The sequence below is a fragment of the Microtus pennsylvanicus genome, chromosome 18 (assembly GCF_037038515.1).
Source record: "Microtus pennsylvanicus isolate mMicPen1 chromosome 18, mMicPen1.hap1, whole genome shotgun sequence".
NCBI classification, from domain to species: domain Eukaryota; kingdom Metazoa; phylum Chordata; class Mammalia; order Rodentia; family Cricetidae; genus Microtus; species Microtus pennsylvanicus.
The window spans coordinates 20102941-20125697 of record NC_134596.1 but is presented as its reverse complement, the minus strand read 5'-3'; the positions used below and the strand labels follow the sequence as shown (position 1 = coordinate 20125697).

Here is a 22757-nt window from a genome sequence, read left to right as displayed (position 1 = left end):
GACATCTTTTATTTGACTCTAATGTATATAGGAAAAAATAGATTTTTGCAAGATAATACATGATTTTGAAAGCCATTAAATTAACCAAAATCACTTGGGAAAAAAATCAATGGGTAAATAAGCTGAGTCTTTAACACTCAGACAAGTCTATCAAGGAAAAAAAAAACTTTTAAGACACCTTAGCCCTGAAATCTCATGACACTGAATTCTTTTTAGTGTTTGAAAACATAACCAACGACAACGAGAAAATATGCAACAGAAAACTGTGCATGTTTGGGACTAAACAGGCTAACGCACAATAAGCAAAGACATAGTCTTCCTCGATTTTTAACTTCTTGTCTTTGACATTTGACATATGATGTGATGTGGTCCTGTCAAGAAATAGCCAGTGTGACATCTGTCACTGAAATCAATATTTCTTTCCTTTCATGGTTTCAGTTTTACTTTGAATGTTGAAAGGGCCCCGTCTCAGTCAATTCACCATAGTCGTTTCTGTAGAAATCTCCTAGAGGGGGTTGGAGAGATGGCTCAGTGGTTAAGAGCATTGCCTGCTCTTCCAAAGGTCCTGAGTTCAATTCCCGGCAACCACATGGTGGCTCACAAACCATCTGTAGTGAGGTCTGGTGCCCGCTTCTGGTGTGCAGACATACACACAGACAGAATATTGTATACATAATAAATAAATAAATGAATATTTTAAAAAAAAGAAATCTCCTCGATAAAATTTATCAATGTATAATGAATTCTAATAGACGGATAGGAAATTTACTGTTTTCTATCTTATCCTCAAAATAACAGGGTCAATGTCATTTGTTCTCAAATGTATGGCTTGAATACCTTCAAGATAATATTTTCTATTACCAAGAAATGAAACGTGATATTAAAAATCCTTCCTACATTCTGTATGGAATTTGTTTAGTTGTAATAAGTACCCGCACATTTCCAAAAAGCCGCCTTTGAAGAAGAGAAGCAAAGCTGGTGATATAAGTATCTAAATGTTCTCTAGATTACTATAGAGTTGTCCCTCTATGTGGCAGTATATCTATTTCTGGTCATCAACTTATTCTCAACTTTTATCTTTATATTGAAACTGGAGCTTGGTAAATGTCCTAAAGGAAAAAGTGAATCCTTAAATTCTATTGCTCCCTCTGAAGTTTACTTGAGTGCGCGGTTTAAGGAATTTAAATCAAATGAACCCTCATTTGCTGTGCTGCTGGTGTTTGCCTGAAGTTCGTTCATGCAGCTAATTAACAATATTAATTTTCCCGGATATTTTCCTTCCTAATACCTTCACATGTAGCACTAGATCCTATCAGTTAATATTTTTTTCCTCTTTTCTTACATTGTAAAAAATTAACTGTCATTTTTTTAAAGATTTCATTACAGGCGATTGATAATGAAAATATGTGGAGACCAACCATCATCCTTGACTTTGTCCAAGTCTAAGTGGGAACTGCCGTTCACATGGTTTCAGATGACCTTGGGACTTCCTCAACAGGAGGTAACTTGAAATGCAACGTTAATACTGAAATCATGGATAGCCCATACTAGGCTTGGTAAAAAGGGGCAGAAAGTTTCCTGATGCCACCATCTATAGTCCAGTATTTAAGATTTAAATCACCAGTTGCTGGTGATGCACACACACACACACACACACACAGAGAGAGAGAGAGAGAGAGAGAGAGAGAGAGAGAGAGAGAGAGAGAGAGAGTCTTAAATTTTTGAATAAATATATCAGGCAAAAGATATTCACTGTGTGCTTAAATACCCTGCCAAAGCTACCAACTGAAAGTCTGAAGCTGGCGCTTTGAGGTGCCTCTTTGTGGTTTTGCAAGTCATAAAGGTAGTAGTACCCTTGCTGGGCTGCTCCAGCTTGTCTCCTAGCACTGATGGTTCCAGTGGGCTCATTCAGAAGTCTTTCTGCACTGCCTTCTGCCAGCCTCCAGGACTGTACACATAAGTGGCAGCCTCTATCTAATGTTTGAGTATATGAACCTTTAATCCATCAAGGTACTTCTAAAATGAAGAGAGAACCTCTACCATGGGCTTGCACCCTCCTGGACAAGCCCATCATCCTTGGACCCATAGAAATGCCACCACATTTGAAGCCAGCTGAATGGAAGTTTCTAATCTCATTCAGATTTTATGGCTATAATTCGGCTGCTGACACGATTTTAAATTCTCTTTTACTTCAATGAGAGAAGGTAAACCGTGTCTTGAGATTTGTTTTTTTTAATCTCTTGCAGGATAATCGTGTGTGTGTGTGTGTGTGTGTGTGATCGAGAGAGAGAGAGAGAGAGAGAGAGAGAGAGAGAGAGAGAGAGAGAGAGAGAGAGAGGTTTAAAGTGATTTGGTGATTTGGGTGGTCAGTTAAAGAGGGGAGGGGGAATTCACTACGTCCTATTTTCTTATTTCCTAAAGTCCATCCCCCTGGAGTATGCTTGCCTTGATGGATGGGATTGTTGTCTCTGAATGAAACCCCTGCTTGCAGGGGAGTAGGGTGGGGTGAAGATAGGGTGGGGCGTAAGGGAAAAGCAAAGTGTTCTAAAATCCTTCCAGCCAAAGTGCATAAAGTGTTCCCACTCCTCTCTTTCTCTCCCTTCTTCCCTCCTCTCCCTTCTTTTTTTTCTTTATGTCTTTCCTTACATCCCTTTTAAAATCAATCTCTGGGCAGATAGTGTTGTTAACCCTGATTCTCTAGTCAGGACCAATAAGGGTTAATGGAGACCAAGCTGACTCTCCTCTAGGTCAGCGGGGCCACAAGCTTCCAAAGCAGGAATCAGGATTACCAAGGAGGGAGCGGGAGGCTGATTGCCTCACACCTGAACACAGCATTCTAATCCACTGGGATTCATATTTAAAAAAAAAAATCTCCCTTCTGGAAAGTGGTGAATTGAGTTTTCAGCTTGCTTCCTGTTGCACCGAAGCACACGCAGGGTAGCCTGACATGAATAGTCCAAGCTGCTAAGCAAATCGAGCAAAGGGAAAGACCGCCTTTCTACACATATGCACATGAAAACGTGTGTGCAGGCATACACACAGTAGGCAGCTATCGGTTTCTTTTGAAAGATTTTTTTTTCTTGCCTTTTGAGGAAAAGGCCAGAAGGAGGAAAAAGGCAAAGAATTGTTCTCTTTCCTCACCTTCTGCCCCAACCCTTCACCTCCAGAAATAAGCGCCTTCTAGGTTGTTTACAGCTGTCTCGAAGGTCTACGCTTGTTCACAGTAGCGAGACTCGCGTTCAAGAAGTGAAAAATCCATTTTCGAGCCAGACATTGCTGGTGGCTTTGCGGAGAAGGTTTTCTGCTCCCTACCAGTAAAATTTACCCAACACCTCATGAACCCCAAGACTTTATACCTCGACCAGTTTAGCTCCCAGAATCCAATCTGGGGACCCCAGACAGGTCCCCAACGGCTGGGGTGGGGCCTGATCCTGCAAAAACTGACTTCCCTGTGACCCAGAGCAAGAGCCCACGGTCCTGCTGCTTCTCTCGGAGCTCCTGCCTTAATCCTCGCTGGCTTTACTCTTCCCCTCACCTGCCCAGAAGCGAACCTGGAATCCGCTGGTCTGGCAAATTCCTAGCGGCAGAGAGGGGAGGGGGTGTCTCGCCACCCGGTGGCCCTCCCGGCCACTGGGTGAGTAGCAGAGAAAGCAGTCAGTGAGACTGAGCTACTTTAGGGATGCTAAAAAAGATGAAAGAGGGAGACTGATCAAGGAGAAAGTTGGGGAAGCTTGGCGTGCTATCTAAAAGGCGTCCCCAAAATGCCAGGATAAGAATACAATCAACTGGGGCCACACCTTGGCTACCCAGGCTTCCTGAAGACACTACAAGCGACGAAACGTGTCCGTGGTCCACGCTCCACGCGAGTCGTCAACTCCGGTGGCCACCTGGTCTCTGCCACTCCCAGTGTAGAGCCCGTGACTCCCAAGCCCTTGGCCCCCGCAGTGGCCCGCTCAGCCCTATCTGTGAAGCCGGGCTGCCCTACTCTTACCGTTGATGCGCTGTCACCTTTTCCGTCGAGGACAGAGGGACCAAGGCCTGCGCTGGAGCTCCTAGGCGGTGGTCCCGCCGATTCCCCTCGGGGCTGCTTCCTCCCTCTCCACCCCGCCAAATCCCCGCAAGTCAGGTCCCCCTTCTTCACCCCGGGGGCTTCTAATCACTCCGTATCGATTTCCCTAACTCTTTTCATCCCGTTGAAGACACATCTTAAAACACTCCAGCCCGGAGTGTGCTCTGGGCTTTATCCACACTAATAAAATGATTTACCCTGCTCTCTGCGCTCTCCTCACAGAGGAAAATCGTTCGAGCCCTGGCTATTCGTGTGTGATCAGTAAATATTTAGTGCGGTGACATCCTCAGCTAGGCTTTGGATCGATGCGGGGCCCACCGGGAGGTGTGCGCTCTGCGGGCGGGGCCGCGTCGGGCCCGCAGCCGAGGGAACTCCTGGTGTCCTGGCCTCCGGCCGTAGATTTACAGCCCGGGCGGGAGGCCCAAGTAAGAGAGAAGTGGGGGGACAAAGCGCATCTGGAAAATTGCCTTTTCAACCTTTTTACTTTTGACATTCAGCCCCTTCCCGCCGGCTGCCACTGTCTCCTCCACTCCCCCCTTCCCTTCTCAGGGCGCTCCTTGCACCCCGAGAGCCCTTCCGGAGATCGTGAGACGCGCTAGCGTCCCCGTGGCCCAGGACCACCTATCAGAGAACTGCGTAGCCACGCAGGGAGGCCCCAGCCCCCTGCTTTGACAGTCGTCCCCTTTGGGACACGAGGCTCTTCGCCGGCCCATGCCTCCTAGGGCGGAAAAGAGGTGGAGGAGCTCAGTGCTGCAGCGACAGTTAGAGACCTGCTTCTCCGCCACCGTTTCTGTGACCCCCTGGCCTTTCTACTCCTCCAACATCTTGTCCTTGTCGCCAGTCGGACCGCGCAGGTCGTCTGGTGGGAACTTTCCGTAGATGTCCCTATCCGTAGAAGCAAAAAAGGCGCTTAGCTGTGAAGTGTTGAGGGGAGGGGGGCTACTCTTGGCAGCCAGAGGGCTGTGGTCCAGGTGGCTGCGGTGTCAGCGCCTACCCCGGGCGTACCCACACAACTTCAGGATTACATAGCCTCACTTTGGCCCGGGGACCCCAGGAAGTGGGCCTGATGCAGAGTGGACACTGCACGGCCTCGTCTTGTACTGTGATTCCTGCCACCTGGGATTGCTAAATTGCGGGAGCTGTCGTCTGTGAGGAATAATCCTCCTCGGGAGGCTCCTCTTCTCTGAGACCTGTGCTTTCGGGTCTTCAAGTCTTCCACCACAACCCCCGGCCACCTGTTGTTAACTGGCCTGATTTCCTCTCACCTGAGGCCTGGGCCTTTGCAATTTCCCCTGGGGCCCAGAGAAGAAGGTGCGACCAGGCTGGATCCAGGCACTCCTCCCCACACCCCAATGCCCTCGCCTTTGTCATCACCATGGCTTTCTAAAACGCTATATCTGCACAGTCTATCTTTATACTAATGCATACTTAATTGGTCAGTCTTGACTGTCCAGAAAAAAAAAACAATTTAATTAGGGTGGGTTTTTTTTTTCTTTTTTAGCTTTGGAGAGCAAAGAGAAGAAAATCTACCCGATGCTTATTGTATTTAGCACCAATACAGGCAGAAAATGTAGCACAAGTTTTTGGTTGAAAGAGCACCTCTGTGTCCATTGAAGGGCGTTGATCCGAAAAGGCAGAAAGGACAAGTAAAATCGATTGGAAGCGACCCTCTCTGTCCCTTTCACACCATTCAGAAACTCCATTCCTTCTAAGACAAAGACCAGAGCCTTGGGAATTCTCAGGGAAAAGGAGGACTCCAGTCCCACAAGCCTTGAACACTTCTTTTAAAATCTTCAATACTTCACTTTAAACGTGCACTTGGGGCTGGGCTCCTGCATGTGTGTTTCTCGCCCCCACCCCCTTAAGAGCCACGCAGGTTTTTCATCACCACCCCCATGCCACTGCCTGATTGGCCTCTCGGACACGGCGGGCCTGCCTTTTAGGGTTAGTGTATCTCTCACCTTTGACCCCCAAGATTGGAGTGGCTGCCAGTGTTCTAAATTTGGCTAAAGTTGAAAGAAAACGACCACAAAATAATTACTCCAAAATCCAGTTCTGGTTCAGTGCCTAAGTCACCTTATCCAACGGCCACCTCAATCCCTAATTTGTTCCCCCTTCTCTGGCAATGAAGTGCCCTAGCCACCTCTGAAGGAGGGAGCTAGAGTGGTCAGGACTGCATCTCTGGGTGGCAATGAGTTGCCAGGTCTAATTGGTCGTTCATTAGGTTATCCGAGGCGCCCAGGCTGGGTAACGTGGTCATCGATCAGACCTGGCATAAAAAGAAAAAGGAGGGGGGGGGGAAGAGAAGGAGAGAAGAGGGCAAGAGAAGGAGACTAGAGAGGCCCGACTGAGATCACCTTCACCTGCCCTGAGCCGGGCCTCCCTCTTGGAGATCACTGGACCTTCCGCTAGGATGAAGGGGGCGGGGCGGAAGGGAGGGGGCACTCCTGAGTCACACACGTGGCCTCCTTCTGAGAGACAGAGTTCACCTCCTCTCGGGAGGAGTCCCTCCAGCCATCCACTCAGTGTAACTGATGAGACAAACCGCAAGGAAAAACTTCTGTAGCCCATATTTATGGTATTAATGAATAGTTAAAAAAAGATTTACACTTCTTATGATCAATATTCTGAGTTATTTCCCTCAAAGTATATAATTACAGTGTCTTCAGAGTTTTCATCATTGTTTGAGGTGGCAAAACCATTTGTAATTTCCATTAGCCAGTAAACATGCAATTAACATTCAGCACTGTGTTTAACTTAATTCCTGTTTAAGACAAGGACAAGAAGCAGTGAAGAGCGCTAGTTCCATTTGTCAAGTCTGACATTCATCTTACCATAACAGTTTCCTAAAATAAAAGATCCATGTTTCCCCATTATTCTTCTCTTAAAACAAAACAACAACAACAACAACAAAAATCCATTAGTTAAAACTGTACTAAACTGCAAGAAGGAGCTCGGTCTATTCTCAATTTTTGCTAGTTATTGTATCTCTGCTTCCTTTAGTCTTTGGGGGGGGGAACTGATAAAGGGAGGGAATGAATTAAGTATTCATTATTTGAAGGCATGAAATAGGGAACCCCTCCCCCAAAAGAAATAGATTTCCTCTTCAGGAAAGTTCTAGAATGGACAGTAGAAAGGGGAGGGAGGCACTAACCCACAGGGGAGAGGAAGAAAAATCATTTGGGTGGGGGCGATTTGAGTTAAAAGTAGAAAATGAAGATTCCAACTGATTCCTAAGAAAAAATGTTGGCCTCCTGTTTCAAGTTCTATCTTTGATCCAGGGTGAGAGAACCCTGTCTGCCAGTCTACTAGGCTGCAGCTTTTCCCCCTCCTCTCCCACCTCTGTTTTTTTTTTCCAACTTGCTTTAGGATTAGCCTCCATCCTTCTCGACCCCAAACAGTGGAATTTGGCTGTGCCTCCAGTTGTCTTGCTTTGCAATATTGCTTATAGTTGTTTGCGGTTTTCTGCTAAGGCTGAGCCGTTTGCTCCAGCCTCCGACTAAACTCATTAAGTTGGGAGATTTTTTTTTTCCAATTGGAAGGGTGTTTTTAAAGTCTCCTCTTTCCAGCCCCAAACAAGGTGTAACAACGCACTCTTCCTTCTAAGGCATCAGATGAGAGACAAGGATCACTCCAGACATCTCCTACCTACGGTTTGGGGTTTTTTTTTCTTAAAGGCGAGGCTTGCATTCCTCAGCAGCTATGTACAAAGCTCCCTGAAGCCGCGTCTCTCTCTAAAGTTAGTGTGCAGGCTTTTCCAAAGGCTGAGAGCGCCTGGTACACAGGGAAGCACTTCCTTGAGGTGGAATAGCTCTGCCTTCACCTTTCCTTTTTTCCCTGCAGACTAATGCCTACTTTTTTATCAGTTTGCACAATCGCTTAGATAAACACCGTGGAGGAGAGTCTCTTTAATTATCAAAGACACATCTTTTCAGGGGGCCAACAAAGCGTTTATTTCACCCGCCAAACTAAAGGAGAGTTATTCCAGTTTAGAAGGAAGATGCAAGCCGTTTGGGACCTTGAACAAGGCAAATATGGTTTTGGTATGTTTGCTTACTGTATTTCTCTTTATCTTTCTCCTCTTTCTCACTTTTCTCCTTATGCTATGTGGGTTTGGGGATGACTTGGGGCTTTCCAGAAAATCGGTTTGCTAACGTGTATGCATTGCCTTGGACTGTGGTTGAAGGGGTGGGGGGGCAGTCAATTCAGTGCGTTGCCATATTTTATTACATGTGTGTGGTAGCAGAGGTGGGAGAGGGGGGGAAATACAATTGCAAAGCTGCCAAAATATGATTAAACCGAAGCATAAAGACTGCGGTTGCCTCCCATCTCCTCATCCTGTCTTCTCAAACTCATTTCCTTCCATAGAATTGACCGAAAACCAGTCCTAGAAGCCTGGTTGTCCAAGCAGCAAATGACTGGGTTTGTTAGCACAGGGGCTGCTGCTATGCTGGCTTTAGGTAACAGAATTTCCTGTTTGAATTGCCTCTGCGCTTCATTTTGCAACCTTGTGCAGCTGACATGCAGCCAGGCAGGCAGGCAGGCAGGCGGGCGGGCGGGCAGGGACCAAAGCCCTTGCCCGGCGCCCTCGGCTGCGGTTCCTGAAGGCGAGCTCTGTTAAGCTAGGAGAATCGCAAGGAGAAGGGTACTCACCATCGGGCGGGGTGGTGGTGCTGGCGTGCTGAATTCAGGCAAATGGTTTACCTTTTTGCTGTCTATTGCAACCGCGCCGGGCTGACTTAAGAAGCAATTCTGTGCTGTGTGCAAAATGATCATGGAACGGTTCTTCATTTTTAAAAAGCCAGCGAGGGAGACGACAGAGGCAGAGAGAAAAAGAGAGGAGGGGTGAGGGGGACGCACATAAACCCAGTTCAAAAAAAAAAAATCATCCCTTCACCAGTGACTCGAGAAACGTAGAACCGGCGAGATCCGAGTGCAGTCCAACCAAGCCACAGACAAATAATTTTAAATCCTGAAGAATTATTCAGATTAAAATGTACAGAAGTTTCATTCTCCTATGCCTACATGAGCCCCAAGTCGTTTCCCTTTAAGGGCTCCTTTTCTTATAAAGTTGGGTTTTAGGCAGCGAGGACTCTTACACTAGGGGGCAGACAGATACTGTACTTGCTCCAATCTTAAGCAATTTTTCCCTCCCAGCATATGCTCTGATTTAGCACTGTAAATTTTTCAGAGGACCCAACTCTGACAGCCCCTGGTGATTTTCAAAGTACCACAAGCCAGTGGTTAAAAATTGCATTGACTTGGAAGTTCAGAGGGACACAATGGAAGCCCCTTCCCTATTCACGGAGCTCCAGTGTGGTGGAAGAGAAAAACACACACGACTAGATTGAGGGAAAGGAGAAATTCAATGGATCCTGGATTCTACTGAGCTCAGAGTTAAACTCGGCATTGCTGGGGTCTGTATTCATATTGTGATTTAATCTGTAAAGAATTACAGACCAGCCAACCACTTTCTGCAAGGAAACCATATTCCTGGGAGTTAGGGACTTTTTTTTTTTTTCAGATTAAGACAAATGGTTTTTTCCCTAACTTTGACCAGTCAAATAAAGCTTGCCACAATTCTCATTAAAATAAATTTACATTCGTAGTAAAAGGCTTGGTTAAGTTTTTTAAAAATAATAATATGTAGATAGGTATCTTTTAGTCAGGATCTTTAAATCTTAGAGTTAAGACAACTGAGCATCTTTAAAAAGGGCATTTAAAAATATTTTTGCTTTTTTTCTTAAAAAAAATTCCTCAGTCTGGCTGTCCTGTCTCTTCGTCCACTCATTAAATTAACTACAATTCATATGGTGATTTTTTTCTTCCCCTTTTAAATAGCATTTCTATAGCTAAATGAGTTCAAAAATACAAAGTGAAGCACCCCTGACTTGATGTTAGCTGTGTGGCCGTGTGTCTAGCTGACTACAGTTCTGTAAAAGAGGGAAAAAATCTTGATTTTTCTATCTAATGAAATTATAGCCTTCAATATATGTACATATATACATATATACATGCATATATATAAATACATGTATGAAATTTCTCCTCCTCAAAAATCATCTCCGTGTGTGTGGAAAAAGTAATCTTGCTATGAAAATGGCTGTACTGGAAAGGCAAGATTAACATTTCTCTATAATCAATTATGCTCATCTATTAAGTCGAGATGGGAATACCTATTAGATTTCCTGTGTCAACCTCAGGCTCACTATATGCTGAGCTCGCCTCTATAATCTGATATTTTTTTAGCATCAGATAATTCCCCAAATCAGAAAAATTAAAAGAAAAAAAACCAGACTTCTCTGATTTTTTTTCCTTCTTCCTTTCTTGTTCTCTGTAGGAGAGTTATGTAGTATCTCTAACCAGCCAGAAACGCTCAGCCTGGCCTTACTGTGTGGCCACCTTATTGAACACACCAGGTTTATGATAGTCTAGTACCTGCTATAGCTTGTTATTTCTTAAAACATTCAAATTATTACAGCACCTGCCACTTAAATGCAATATGTGATTTCAGTAGAAAAAAAAGAGAGAAGGCTAAGAAGGACTTTTTAAAAAAAAATAAGATTTTTTTTTTCCTTGCCGAAAAGCCAACTTCTGTCTGCCCACATCTTCATGTGCTCCTCATCTCACACCCTGCCTGTGTGTGTAAAAGAAACTGCCCGAAATGGCAATTACACGACAGGTTTATTTTTATTGAAGTAACTTTATATTGCCAAATTTTCATGCTGTCAAGGATGCTCTTGTGAAGTTCTCTCTTTGTGGTGTCCTCCCCCCCCACCCCAGTAACTCAGCATGTTTTGTGAGAAAATAATTTCATTGCTGATAAACCATTTTGACTTATGGATTAAGTTTAGGCTTGGTGCAAGGGACTCCCTATTAAACACAAATTTCTCATACAAATGTGGAATCCTCACAATCAACTAACTGGTCCCAATCAGACAGCAAGTTTAGTCAGTGGAATCAAATGTGTCCTGGGGGTGGTTCTATATATTTGATGTCTAAAACTCAGGCACACTTTCAAAGACACAGCGATATCAATGGCTTGAGCATCCTGAGCAGGGTGAGATAGGTTGGGGTACTGGTTTTTCTACCGTGACTCTCTGGAGGAAGACTGCGGTTTGTGTGTGGTTCTTGTGAGTTCTCTTGGTGATATTTCCAACTGGGAGCAGGCTCTCTCGGTGTATTTTGATGACTATATGGATGTCTAAAGAGAATTTGAACAATGAAGTCCGTATTCAACTGTTCTGTGACCTAGAAGCATCGTCTTGGACGTCTTTGTCTGTGTACATTGACAAATGTGCATCTGATACATGTGCGTTTACATGTGTGTACGGAGGGTGTGCACAGGCGAAGCTGAGCGGCTGCCTGTGCCTGTCCATCAGCGGACAGAAAGGTCTTTTGCTCTCTTTTCATGACCGGGTGTGTGACAGGTCACTGGCTGGCCAGTTAGCTAAAACCAACGAGAGAGGATCAAGTTGAGGGGAATTTATTTTAATTGCGTCATGACAATGAAGTGAAGTCTACTTGTGCTTCTCAGCATCCGAGATGCTCCATTTGAGCAATTAAAATGTCAGGCCACAAATCTATAAAATATTAACCCTCCAAAGAAAAAGGCAGATATTGAACGGCTTCTTTCCCCTATAAAACAAACAAACAAAAAGGAGCTCCTTAACTGAGCAAGTGATGAGAGTTCATTAAGCAAAGGATCTGCCACCACACGGATCTAGCCAAATATTTCTTTAGCAAGCTCAGATCCCGGCACCTTGCCACCTCCGTTGCGTACCCCTCTACAAAGAAGAAGGAAGCGCTCTCCGTCTTTGGTATCGTGGGTTCTACATAATGCGCCGGGAGTCCCGGGTGGAGAGCGAGCCGCGCATTTAGTTGCAAAGCCAAGTTGCGACAGACTAAGTCTTCGGCTCCATCCTCAACCTCTCGCGGAGCCTTTAAGAGGCGTAGTGTGTGCGCTGCACGCTCGCCTAGCCGCCGGGGCGGTAACCTCGGGTGCCGGGTGCGGGGCGAGCGGGGTCCGCGCTCCCAGGGCCCGCCCGGGCCCATCCCCCCGCTCGGTGGCTGGGGCGGCGCGGCCACCCGTCCCCGCCCCCCTCCGTCCCCGCGCGCCCCGCGCGGCACTGGCGACGCCGCTCGCACTAGGACCGAGCTGCTCCCGCTGCCGCCATGGCGGGGCCGCCGCGGTCCGGCCAATGACGGCGAGGGGGCGGCGCGCGCGCGCCGGGCCAGGCCAACCCCGGCGGCTGCCTTATAAGGCGCGCCGTCGCCATGGTAACGTGCGCTAAGTTGCAGCAGTCGTGTCAAAGTTCACTATATAGAGAGCTCAGTGAGCTGATCGCGGAGAAGCCACTTCTGCCAGCCCCGGCGCCTATAAATCGCATTCCCTCCCGCGCCCCCCTTTTTAGCATATTTGATCACTTTGATTCTGCTCTTTTCTCTCCGCGGTGTGTGCGTGCGTGCGCGCGTGTGTGTTTTCTTCTCCTCCTCCTCTGCCGGAGTTGCCTCCTTTCTCCGGGTGCCGCGCAGCTCTTCCCTCTTTCATTCTTTCTCTCCGTTTCTCCCCCCTCTGCGCACGAAGGATGCGCTTCTAGGTGCTGATCTGCCCTCCTTTCTCTCTTATCATCTCTCCCCCGCCGCCGGCGAGTTGACTCTTTCCCTATGTGTGTGAGGCGGCGGCGGCAGCAGCAGCAGCAGCTCCGGCGGCAGCAGCAGCGGCAGCAGCGACTCCACCGGCGGCGGCGGCGCTAGACGCGGCGGCTCCGGGCCCGACCCGGAGGCTTCGGCGGCGGCGGCGGCGGCCCGGGCGGCCCACGGGGAGCAGCGAGCGGCCTCCAAGAGCGGCGGCGGCGGCGGCGTCCGGAGCGAGCGCGGCGCGCGCCAGGCGCCCGGGGCAGGAGGCGGCGGCGGCCCAGCGCCAGGACGACGCCGCGCAGCGCCGGACGCGGACCACTTTCATGCTGATTCCCCCGGACCCGGGCAGAGCTCCGGCCACTTCGCGGGCCGCCGGTCTCCGCCCCGGCCTGCCTGGCCCCCAGGGCGCGCCCGCGCCCGGCGCCTCTGCTCTCCCAGTCCTTCTGATTTCGATGGCTTTCCTGAATGGCTGACTGTGGGCTGCCCTGGACTTGGCCCCCGGACAGTCGCCTCTCCTTCTCCTCTTCCTCCTCCTCCTCTTCCTCCTCCTCCAACTCCTCCGCTGCACACTAGATCTGAGAGCGAGAGAGTGAACCAGAGAGGGAGAGAGGGAGGGAGAGTGAGAGCGAGCGAGATCTTTGGAGAGATTTTTTTTTTTTTGGCCTCCTACTTCTGTCTTGAAGCCAGACAATCGACTTGCAGCTCTCCCTCCCCTCCCTCTCTCCACGTTCTGCTCCCACTCGCTCTCCCCTGTCCTCTTGCCCTCCCCTCTTGACGGAAAGCCCCCCGAAACCAACAAAGCTGAGCCGAGGGAAACAAACAAAACAAACACACCGGGCCAGACAAGCAATCGACAAAACTTTGCAAAAGCAAAAACAAAAAAGGAAAAACTAACCAACCTCAATCAACTAGCCCTGAGCCACCCGGGGCGCCCTCCCGCGCCCTCTCGCACCCTCGCACACACAAAAGGCGGCGCGCAGGAGCCCGAGACCCGGGAGCCGCCGCCACCCCGCCGCCGCCCGCAGCCAGGGGAGCAGAAGTCCGGACGCGGCCCCCATAGATATGGCAATGGTAGTCAGCACGTGGCGCGACCCCCAGGACGAGGTGCCCGGCTCTCAGGGCAGCCAGGCCTCGCAGGCGCCGCCCGTGCCGGGCCCGCCGCCTGGCGCCCCGCACACGCCACAGACGCCGGGCCAAGGGGGCCCAGCCAGCACGCCGGCCCAGACAGCGGCTGGCGGCCAGGGCGGCCCTGGCGGCCCCGGCAGCGACAAGCAGCAGCAGCAGCAGCACATCGAATGTGTGGTGTGCGGGGACAAGTCGAGCGGCAAGCACTACGGCCAGTTCACGTGCGAGGGCTGCAAGAGCTTCTTCAAGCGCAGCGTGCGGAGGAACCTGAGCTACACGTGCCGCGCCAACCGGAACTGTCCCATCGACCAGCACCACCGCAACCAGTGCCAGTACTGCCGCCTCAAAAAGTGCCTCAAAGTGGGCATGAGACGGGAAGGTATCGGCCTCTCATTTCTCCCCCCTTCGCCCGCGGTCCCGGGGCCCTGGGTGCGTTTGGCTAGCCTGCTCTGGGTAAGGACACAGAAGCCCCAAGCCCTCCGTGTTGCAGCCAGAGGGGGTTTGGTACTAGGAGCAGGGTCTGCACAGCAACCCTGACCACCCCCAGCCCCCATCCTCCAGTCCGCACGCTTTAGCAGACTTTCCTTCTCCACTCTCTCTTCAGGCTGTATTTCCTTTCCTATGCATTGATTGAGAGTTCATTGAGTTCACCTTTCTGCAAGGGATGGATTGTTGTTTGTTGTTGTTTTAAAGTCCTCTCTCTCTCTCTCTCTCTCTCTCTCTCTCTCTCTCTCTCTCTCTCTCTTTCCTTGCTTTTCCTGCATGTTCAACATATGTCCCTCCTCCTTACCCCTCTCCCCAACCCCCACCTTCTCAAAAAAAAAACCAACCTGAGATTGTACTTTTGTACAGAAGGTTCAAATTACAAATGGCAATTTTATGCACTTCGCCGTATTAACGCTGCCTCCTGGGCAGCACTCATGTGACCCTTCTATGGATTAACATTCTGCTTTTAAAAAAAATGCCTCTTGCTTTTCTTTTTTTTCCTTTCACTTTTGAAACGAAGAGAGAGCACTGTAGGGAGTAGGAAAGTGTGGACAAGGGGCCTTGGGTCGCTGCTTTCGCTCTGCACCAGCTGGGTCTTTGTGACATAAAATTCGCCCAGAGCCGGGAACATTGCTCTACCAATGGCGCGCTCCGCGCGGGGCGCGGGCTCCGGGTTGGGGCGAGCCAAAGCCGGGGTTTCTTTGTGTTTCTGCGAGAGCGACTCTCTCGGTTCAGAGTCAGATAACAGCAGGAGCCTCAGCCTCTCTGGCTTTCCCGGGCCCTCACGGGCCTTGCCCGGGCTCCGCCAGCGCTCGCCGCCGGCTCCCTGCCTCTCTCCGGCTTCCTCTTGTCTCTGCCGGCCTCTCTTTCTCTCTCCGCCCTCTTCTCCCTTGTCTCCCCTCCTCCGAGCTCACTGATCAGGCAAAAACGCGGGTCTTAGACTCTGTTTCTCGCCGGGGGTTTTTCTCCTGGACTGGGGTGGAGGTTACATGATTTGGGGACAGTCGTTCGGGGGTTGGCCACTGGTCATCTGGGGTAAAACCTTGATGTCTTGTGCAAAAAGCTTCTCGCCCTCCCCCTACGCTCCGCTCCCGTTCCTTCTCCAATCAATAAGAAATATCAGCTGTTTAGCTGGGGGAAAAGGGGGGGAGAAGAAAGAAAGGTGCCCCCAGAATGCTACATCACGCTCCGGGGACCCCGAGGCAAAGTGACCAATTCTGGGTCCTCGCGGCAGACCAGCTCCCAGAAGGGCCTCGCAGGCAAGTGTTGAGCTCTGGCGGTCAGAGCCGGCCTGGGAGGTGATTTGTGAGGAGTGGTAGCCTGGTGCCTGGCTATAGCAGGCCTGCCTGGTTCTTGGCGCTGTTCTAAGGCCTGGGACCGGTTGGGGTCTTGTATAAAGATACAGGACCAAGGCTGATCATTAACTGTGGAGTGTCCTCTTTCCTCCCTGCAGCTGTACAGAGGGGCAGGATGCCGCCCACCCAGCCTACCCACGGGCAGTTCGCGCTGACCAACGGGGACCCCCTCAACTGCCACTCGTACCTGTCCGGATATATTTCCCTGCTGCTGCGTGCGGAACCCTACCCCACGTCTCGCTTCGGCAGCCAGTGCATGCAGCCTAACAACATCATGGGCATCGAGAACATTTGCGAACTGGCCGCGCGGATGCTCTTCAGCGCCGTGGAGTGGGCCCGGAACATCCCCTTCTTCCCTGACCTGCAGATCACGGACCAGGTGGCCCTTCTTCGCCTCACCTGGAGCGAGCTGTTCGTGTTGAATGCGGCGCAGTGCTCCATGCCCCTCCATGTCGCCCCGCTCCTTGCCGCTGCTGGCCTGCACGCTTCACCCATGTCGGCCGACCGGGTGGTCGCCTTTATGGACCACATACGGATCTTCCAAGAGCAAGTGGAGAAGCTCAAGGCACTGCACGTCGATTCAGCCGAGTACAGCTGCCTCAAGGCCATAGTCCTGTTCACCTCAGGTAGGATAGAGACTTGTTCCCAGGTACCCAAGAACTCCCAGGACAGAGTTAGGGCCTGGAAAAGTGGCCAGCCCTATTTCCCCTTTCAAAGGTCAAACTGCAGAGTGTATGTTGAAGTGGGAACTTATTATAACTGCTGGCTGGTCCTGGTGTGCAGAAGGATGCTCCACACACTGACTCCCAGAGGGACCTTAGGTCTCTCAGGCCCCTTCCTCTCTCTTTTAGTACCCAACCTGGTAGGCTCTCTCCTGCTTCCTCCCTAAGTCCAGGCCCTTTGGGCCTAGTTGGCCCCCAGGGAATCTCAAGCTCCTGCTTCTTCTTCTTCTTCTTCTTCTTTTCTTTTTTGGCACCCTGTCTGAGACCTCAAGGAGATGCCCCTGGGCACATCGCAGCCCTGGCATCATCCCTGTAGGAGAAAGTTTGTCCCTGCAGGGGGGAAAGTTTGCTTGTGAACTCAGTAGGAGTTGGGGCTCCCGGCAACCCTAACCTGAGAGCAGCAGCTTTCAAAATTGCCTTCTCATGAAAATAATGCAGACTGCCAGGAGAAGGGCTGTGCTGTCAGGAAGGGCAGGAGGGGCGGAAGGACTACCATAATTCCAAGAATGTCTGCAGGGGGCTGAAGGCTGGCCTCTGGCTTCTCCTGTTCAGGCAAACACTTAAGGCAATTTTCAATCAACCCACAGTGTAGTGTGTGCCAACTTGGGCTGGATATGAATGTGGCTGGAGATAGGAAACCGTCATTGACTGCATTAGGAAATCTAATTAGTTTGCATGTAGTTTAACCTGTGTGAGTAATAGATCTGATATTCATTAACTCTTGAGGCCAAATGATTTTTGAAAGTGTCTGGCTTTCCATTTTCGGGCCACACCTGAGCCTTTTGGCTGCCTCCAGGCTCACTCAGTTCAGCCCTAGCCCAGGTGGGTGGAAATCACCCCCACCCTTCACATTCTTGCACTAAGTTGTCAGCTGATTCCTTTGTCATGGCTGAGAAGGGACTGGGGTTCCTGACTAAGAATAACAAACCCGTTTGGATGTGGGCAGGGTCCTGGGACCTAGTCAGCCTACTCCAGATCTTTAAGTGAGGAAGCTAGAAGAGATGTGTAAGTTTCGAGGACAGGCAGATGAGAGGACCACAGTTTCTTCTTTGTTGTTCAAAGAAATCTGGGAACCAGCTCATTAGCTGAGCCCCTTGCAGGCTCATTCTCACTGTGCTGTCTGGGATGAGTTACTGTTTCTCACATAGAACACCACCCCAGTCACTCTAAACCCTACCTTCCAAAGTCCTTAGATAATCAATCAGAGGACAGCATTCTGGCCAGACCAGAGCTGTATAGAGGGGGTTTCTTCTCCTCATGGGCTTCTCATGTCTACTTTGCCTGGCACAAGTGTCATGGCACCCTAGTCCTGCCCCATAGCTGCCCCTCGCCCCCCCTCTCATAACCTCAGATGATGGAGGTGGCTGTTAATTTCTTGATGCCATTGTTGGTTCTTTGCCTTTACCTCCTGGTCTTTCAAGAAGAGAAATGCCTGGTACTGTCGAAACAGTTTAATTTATCACTGTTTGAAGATGTGGAGGCCTGTATGGAGAATGCAGAAGGCCTCACAAAGAGATAAAGGTTCCTGTTATCTGATGCAGAGGGAGAGGAAGGAGTCCTAGACAAACAGATCTTTTCATTCCTGACCACAGACACCTAGGCATCTGTAGACACACAGAGTCCTGGACAGAGTGGAGGAGGGCGCATGTGTGTTCTGGTGGTAGGAGTGGAGGTGGTGGTGAAAACTGTTTTAATGATTCACAATATGCATGTGTTAACCCCAGTCTTGTCTGGGGAGCCCTGAAAGGTCAGGTCACAACCTGAACCGCCTTCACCAAGAAGCCTCTCATTTCAAAGGCACTTATTGTAATTTCACGTATCAGAAAAAAAAAAAGAAAGAAAAGAAAAGTGTTTTCCTGAAGATAACAGGGAGGGGGGATGCTTCTTGGAGAGACCTGGGCTTTAAAAAAAAATAAATAAAAGGGGGTGGGAGAAAAGGGAGAGAGAAGAAAAGGAGGGGAAAGAAACAGCTCAAATGAACAGAGAGATCACAGTTTGCATGGCTGCCCTTCAATAGGCTAAACTGACAAGATCAGTTTTAAAGGGCCACTTAAATCAGTTTCAAAGACTGGAGAAAAATGAGTCCCTCTCTTTGGGGAGAATCTGAGGCTGGGTCTTGGACGCCATTACTGCAAGCTGGGCCAGGTTGTCACCCCTCCTCCCTATACACACTATATAATAAGCCAAATTCAGGGGATGGGGGAAGAAGCATTGGTGGTTCTGGTTTTGTCTGTCTGTGTACTAAATAGGGCCAGATACACCAATGTACTTTTTTCTTGGGCCTCCCAGTGACCCAGCCTGAGGACCTGGGCAATGAAAGCCTGTAGCACCCCAAGCGTGTTTTATTTTAAAGTAAACACTCCAGGACCAGCTCAAGCTTTGTCACCTCGCTTCTCCCCCTTGAAGTTTTCAGTGTCTAGGCATTTGCTCCAAGTCTGGATGGGGCACTTTGACAGAGCACTGTGTGCGCACCTCAGGTGACCCATTTCAGGCCTCTTAATCTGATGGATTCTCTCTCTTCCTCTTTCCCCACTTTTTTTTTTTTTAACTTTCTTCCAGATGCCTGTGGTCTGTCTGATGTAGCCCATGTGGAAAGCCTGCAGGAAAAGTCCCAGTGCGCTTTGGAAGAGTACGTCAGGAGCCAGTACCCCAACCAGCCAACGCGGTTCGGAAAGCTTTTGCTTCGCCTCCCTTCCCTCCGCACGGTCTCCTCCTCAGTCATAGAGCAATTGTTTTTCGTCCGTTTGGTAGGTAAAACCCCCATCGAAACCCTCATCCGGGATATGTTACTGTCCGGCAGCAGTTTTAACTGGCCGTATATGGCAATTCAATAAATAAATCAATCAAAATAAGAAGGGGGAGAGAAGCAGAGAAAGAAAAGGCAAAAGACTGGTTTTGTTTGCTTAATTTCCTTCTGTTAAGAAAGGATGTTACAAGTTTGCTAAAAGAAGAGGGGAAGAATTTAATGGACTGTGAATTTCAGAGAGAGAGAGACTGTCAAACGAACTTTTACAGAATGCATTAAAAAAGAAAAACTCCTGTGTTGGGCAGAACAACTTGCTACTTATCATTTTTTTTGTATAAAAAGGAAATTAGTCTTTTTTTCTTTTTGGTAAATTTTTGAAAAAATGTTGCTAAAAGTGCATTTAAGGCGATTGGGAGAAAATTAGCAGAATGGACAAAGTAAGTCTTTTTTTTTTCCAAATTATTAATTGTCCTATGTCTGTGTACCTCTAGTTGGTTTTTTTTTTTTTGTACTTTTCTGGTTCCAAACCAGTTTTTCTGTGGTTCTATAATAAGTTTTGATATAATCTTGGCTTCTTAAAAAAAACTGTGTATCATTAAAATATATGTTCTGCAAGAATTAAAACTGAGTCCATGAAAATATCATAGGAAGACATAAAACTTTAGAAGGCAACTCAGAGATGACGGAAATGCACTTACAAGTGGTGGCCAAATTTTTTTAGGTGAAGTTGAGCACTCCAATTAGCGAGCTGGAGGGAATCACATGCAACACAGCTTCCCCTACCCCCTCCCCAGACCAAGACAAACCTAGCTTTTTAAACATATTTTAAGAAAGAGAAGGAACTGTGGAATTTATTGGCAGCCAAGGAATGTGTCCAAGACACAACCTGAGGTTTTGAATAAAAAGTGAACTTTTGTAATTTGAATTGGGTCCCCCCCCTTAGTTCTTGAATTGTTATGAATCCTATATCTGTTTGTATATTTGCAAGCCCTTTGTATTATAATTGTTGATATTTCCCCCTTTTTAAAAAATACCATTGAAATCAGCATGACAAAATAACACTGTTGGCACTTATAGGTAACGTGATTGATTCAGTATCTTAGAGTTTACAGTTTGTGTTTTTAAAAAAACTGAAGGTTTTTTTTTTAAAGTGCAACATTTCTGTATACTGTAAAAGTTATAATAACTGAACTGTTTGGTCGAGTCTTTGTGTGTTATATTCCAAGGAAAATTGAAAGTATTCAGAAATTAAAATATTATTTGATATCTGAAACCTGCTTGGCTGTCCCCACTCACTGTCTTTCCATCAGGTTGAGCCCCTGTGAGTCCTCGCTGAGCCAGCGGGGGCCCCATTTGTTGACTCCCCTCAATCAGTTTGTTCAAAGGTAGACTAGTGTATTTGCCTGTTTAATTTGGGTGTGTGTGGGGGGAGCTGAAGTTAATGGTTTATCTATGGTTTAGGAAGTGCCACACTGATATAGTAAGCCACCCCCATTCACCTAATCCTCCTTTTAATTAAAAATGGATTTTCCAGGAAAAAAAAAAAGAGGCCCTTATATTTGTCACACTTAAGTGCCTGCTTAGGGAAGGTATTGTGAGAAGTATTAGAAAGCTTGAGATCAGTATCTATTTTATGATCAGAAAAAAAATGCTCTTTTGTACATTTCTGACAGTTATGCAGAGGATTGTTCAAGCAAGCTAATCACAGCACTGTAAATAGAGGGCAGTTGTTCTCAATGAGTTTTTCCTTAAGTGTGATTTTGTTTTATTTTTTTTAAAAAAAAAATATTCTGTGGTTCTCATCTAGCGTGGCTGTTGAGAGGATTTTGAATACAGTGATGTAGCTGCTAGGGATGAAGGGTCTGTTTTTCATGTATATATGATAACTTGCAGTTGGCCTGCCTTCCCCCTCCCCCTCCCTCTTCAGTCGGTGAGAGCATGACCACAGGTCAAGGGAATCTTTTCCATTGGAGTTCTGTACATAAAAACCCATGGACATTTGGACATATCAGATTGTATAAGTACAATCTGCACTGCTCTTGGGATCCTTCATTCTTGGAAGCCAATTTTTTAAAGGAGAGAGAGAGAGAGAGAGAGAGAGAGAGAGAGAGAGAGAGAGAGAGAGAGAAAGAGAGAGAGAGAGAATATTTAAAAAAACTTTACAGGGTGTGCTGACTGATCTGGAAAGTCTACTATTTGTTTCAGTTCCTTCAGTCCCTTATTCTCCTTTCCTGGTTTGGAAAAACTCAGTGCTGGGAGCCTACAATTTGTTCTTATTTAGACTTTCCTAGCTCCCCTCCCTGACAATGCTTTTTTACCATGTTGTGGTTTAATCTGAAAATGAGGGAGGGGGCTCAATGAAAGAGGTGGAAGGAAAGGGATCATTTTGCAAAGTGCATGAAACTTTGATGCTCAGTTCTGGTTCATACACACAGACCTGAAAAACTCTGCCTCATTTAGGCAGAGCTCTCCCTCTGACCCTCACCTTCTTCTCTCTGTACATATCTATAAATATGAAGTATGTTTTACAGCACAGCATCTGACCTTTAGAAGGAGGTTTTGTTGGTGGTTTATTCCCCCTCCCCCTTGCAAGTGCTATCCATGTGAGTGTGTGAAGTTTTCTCTACTAAGTAAAACATAGGCCCTTTTCCTTGTTTGTTTTGTCTTAGTTTATTGTAAACAGCCATTTGTTGTAAATTATTATTGGCATTAAATTATAATTTATGATTTTCAAAGCAAAGACAGTCCCTGTTTTATTATGCTTTTAAGTATGTGTTCTAGGCGGTTTTTTTTTTTTAAATCTCTCTCTTGCTCTCTCTAAGTTTCAGCAATGAGCTTGGGGGTCTTCGAGGCAGGAAAAACAGGACTCAGAAAATTTCAACGGGTTAAAACAAAACCCCTTGTATACGTTTTGGAGTGGCTGGAGGAGGATCTGTTTAGAGTCTTGAGTTCGGTTTAAGTTTATTGCATTTAAAGAAAGTTTTTCTTTTCACGCTGAGTTAGAACAAAAGATCTTTGCTGCGCCTGAATTAGACAAAAGACGAGGGCTGGGACCCAGCGAGTGCGTTCTGTGTGAAATTGACGAGATCTTTAAAAAAAAAAAAAAAGCAAAAAAAAAAAGGCTGCTAAACATGGCGACTCTTTCCCTTTAAGTGTCTCTTTTTCCTTGCTGTTTTTTTTTTTTTTCTCCTCCTCCATCTGATCTGAGCTCGCTTTATTTCTTTTCCCAACCCCACTCCCCCTCCTCCTGGCGCTCGGTGGTGTGAGAGAACCCAGTTAGAGGCGAAATGCAACAAAGGTTCGAGGAGAGAGAGAGGGGCGATCGCTCCTTCTTGCCACTTTCAAACAAACCTGGGAGAAGATTGAGCTTCGGGGGAGGAGGGGGGGGTTGGTTCTAGCCAGTTCGCTCGGCTCGCGGTCGCCCTGCCTCGGCCTTTCACTTAGAGCTTGGCCCGGACGGCTGGGGAAGAGGGGGGTGTTGGTAGCGGGTCTCAGGGCCTGGGGCTCAAAGTTAGCGGGCGGCGTCCGGGGCTGGGTCCCTGGCGACGGCCTGGTGGTAGCGTCGGCAGGCGGCTGGGACCGGGTCGGAGTTGGCAGCGGCTGCGGGAAAGTGC

At 48.1% G+C, this 22757-nt stretch overlaps 1 protein-coding gene and 1 long non-coding RNA gene across 7 annotated transcripts in view; one reads left to right on the top strand and one right to left on the bottom strand.

Annotated features, from left to right (window-relative positions):
- Window positions 1-9235, bottom strand: part of LOC142837731 (uncharacterized) — a 45830-nt gene extending 36595 nt beyond the window's left edge. For 2 of the 4 annotated variants that reach the window (XR_012908332.1, XR_012908330.1), the window contains exon 1: window positions 8723-9235. This is a non-coding gene — a long non-coding RNA (uncharacterized LOC142837731). The remainder of the gene's footprint in view (window positions 1-8722) is intronic. The other 2 variants (XR_012908333.1, XR_012908331.1) reach the window with 2 other exon arrangements.
- Window positions 7299-20420, top strand: Nr2f2 (nuclear receptor subfamily 2 group F member 2). Of its 3 annotated transcripts, none has more exons than XM_075953018.1 (3): window positions 7299-8112; window positions 15774-16301; window positions 18957-20420. In XM_075953018.1, the coding sequence occupies exons 1-3, from the start codon at window positions 8070-8072 to the stop codon at window positions 19229-19231; spliced, it is 846 nt and encodes a 281-aa protein (XP_075809133.1). In that variant the 5' UTR covers window positions 7299-8069; the 3' UTR covers window positions 19232-20420. The 3 variants fall into 3 exon arrangements, with proteins under 3 accessions (XP_075809133.1, XP_075809132.1, XP_075809134.1); XM_075953017.1 differs by lacking the exon at window positions 7299-8112 and adding an exon at window positions 13772-14213; XM_075953019.1 differs by lacking the exon at window positions 7299-8112 and adding an exon at window positions 14585-15579.
- The last annotated feature ends 2337 nt before the right edge of the window (window positions 20421-22757 follow it).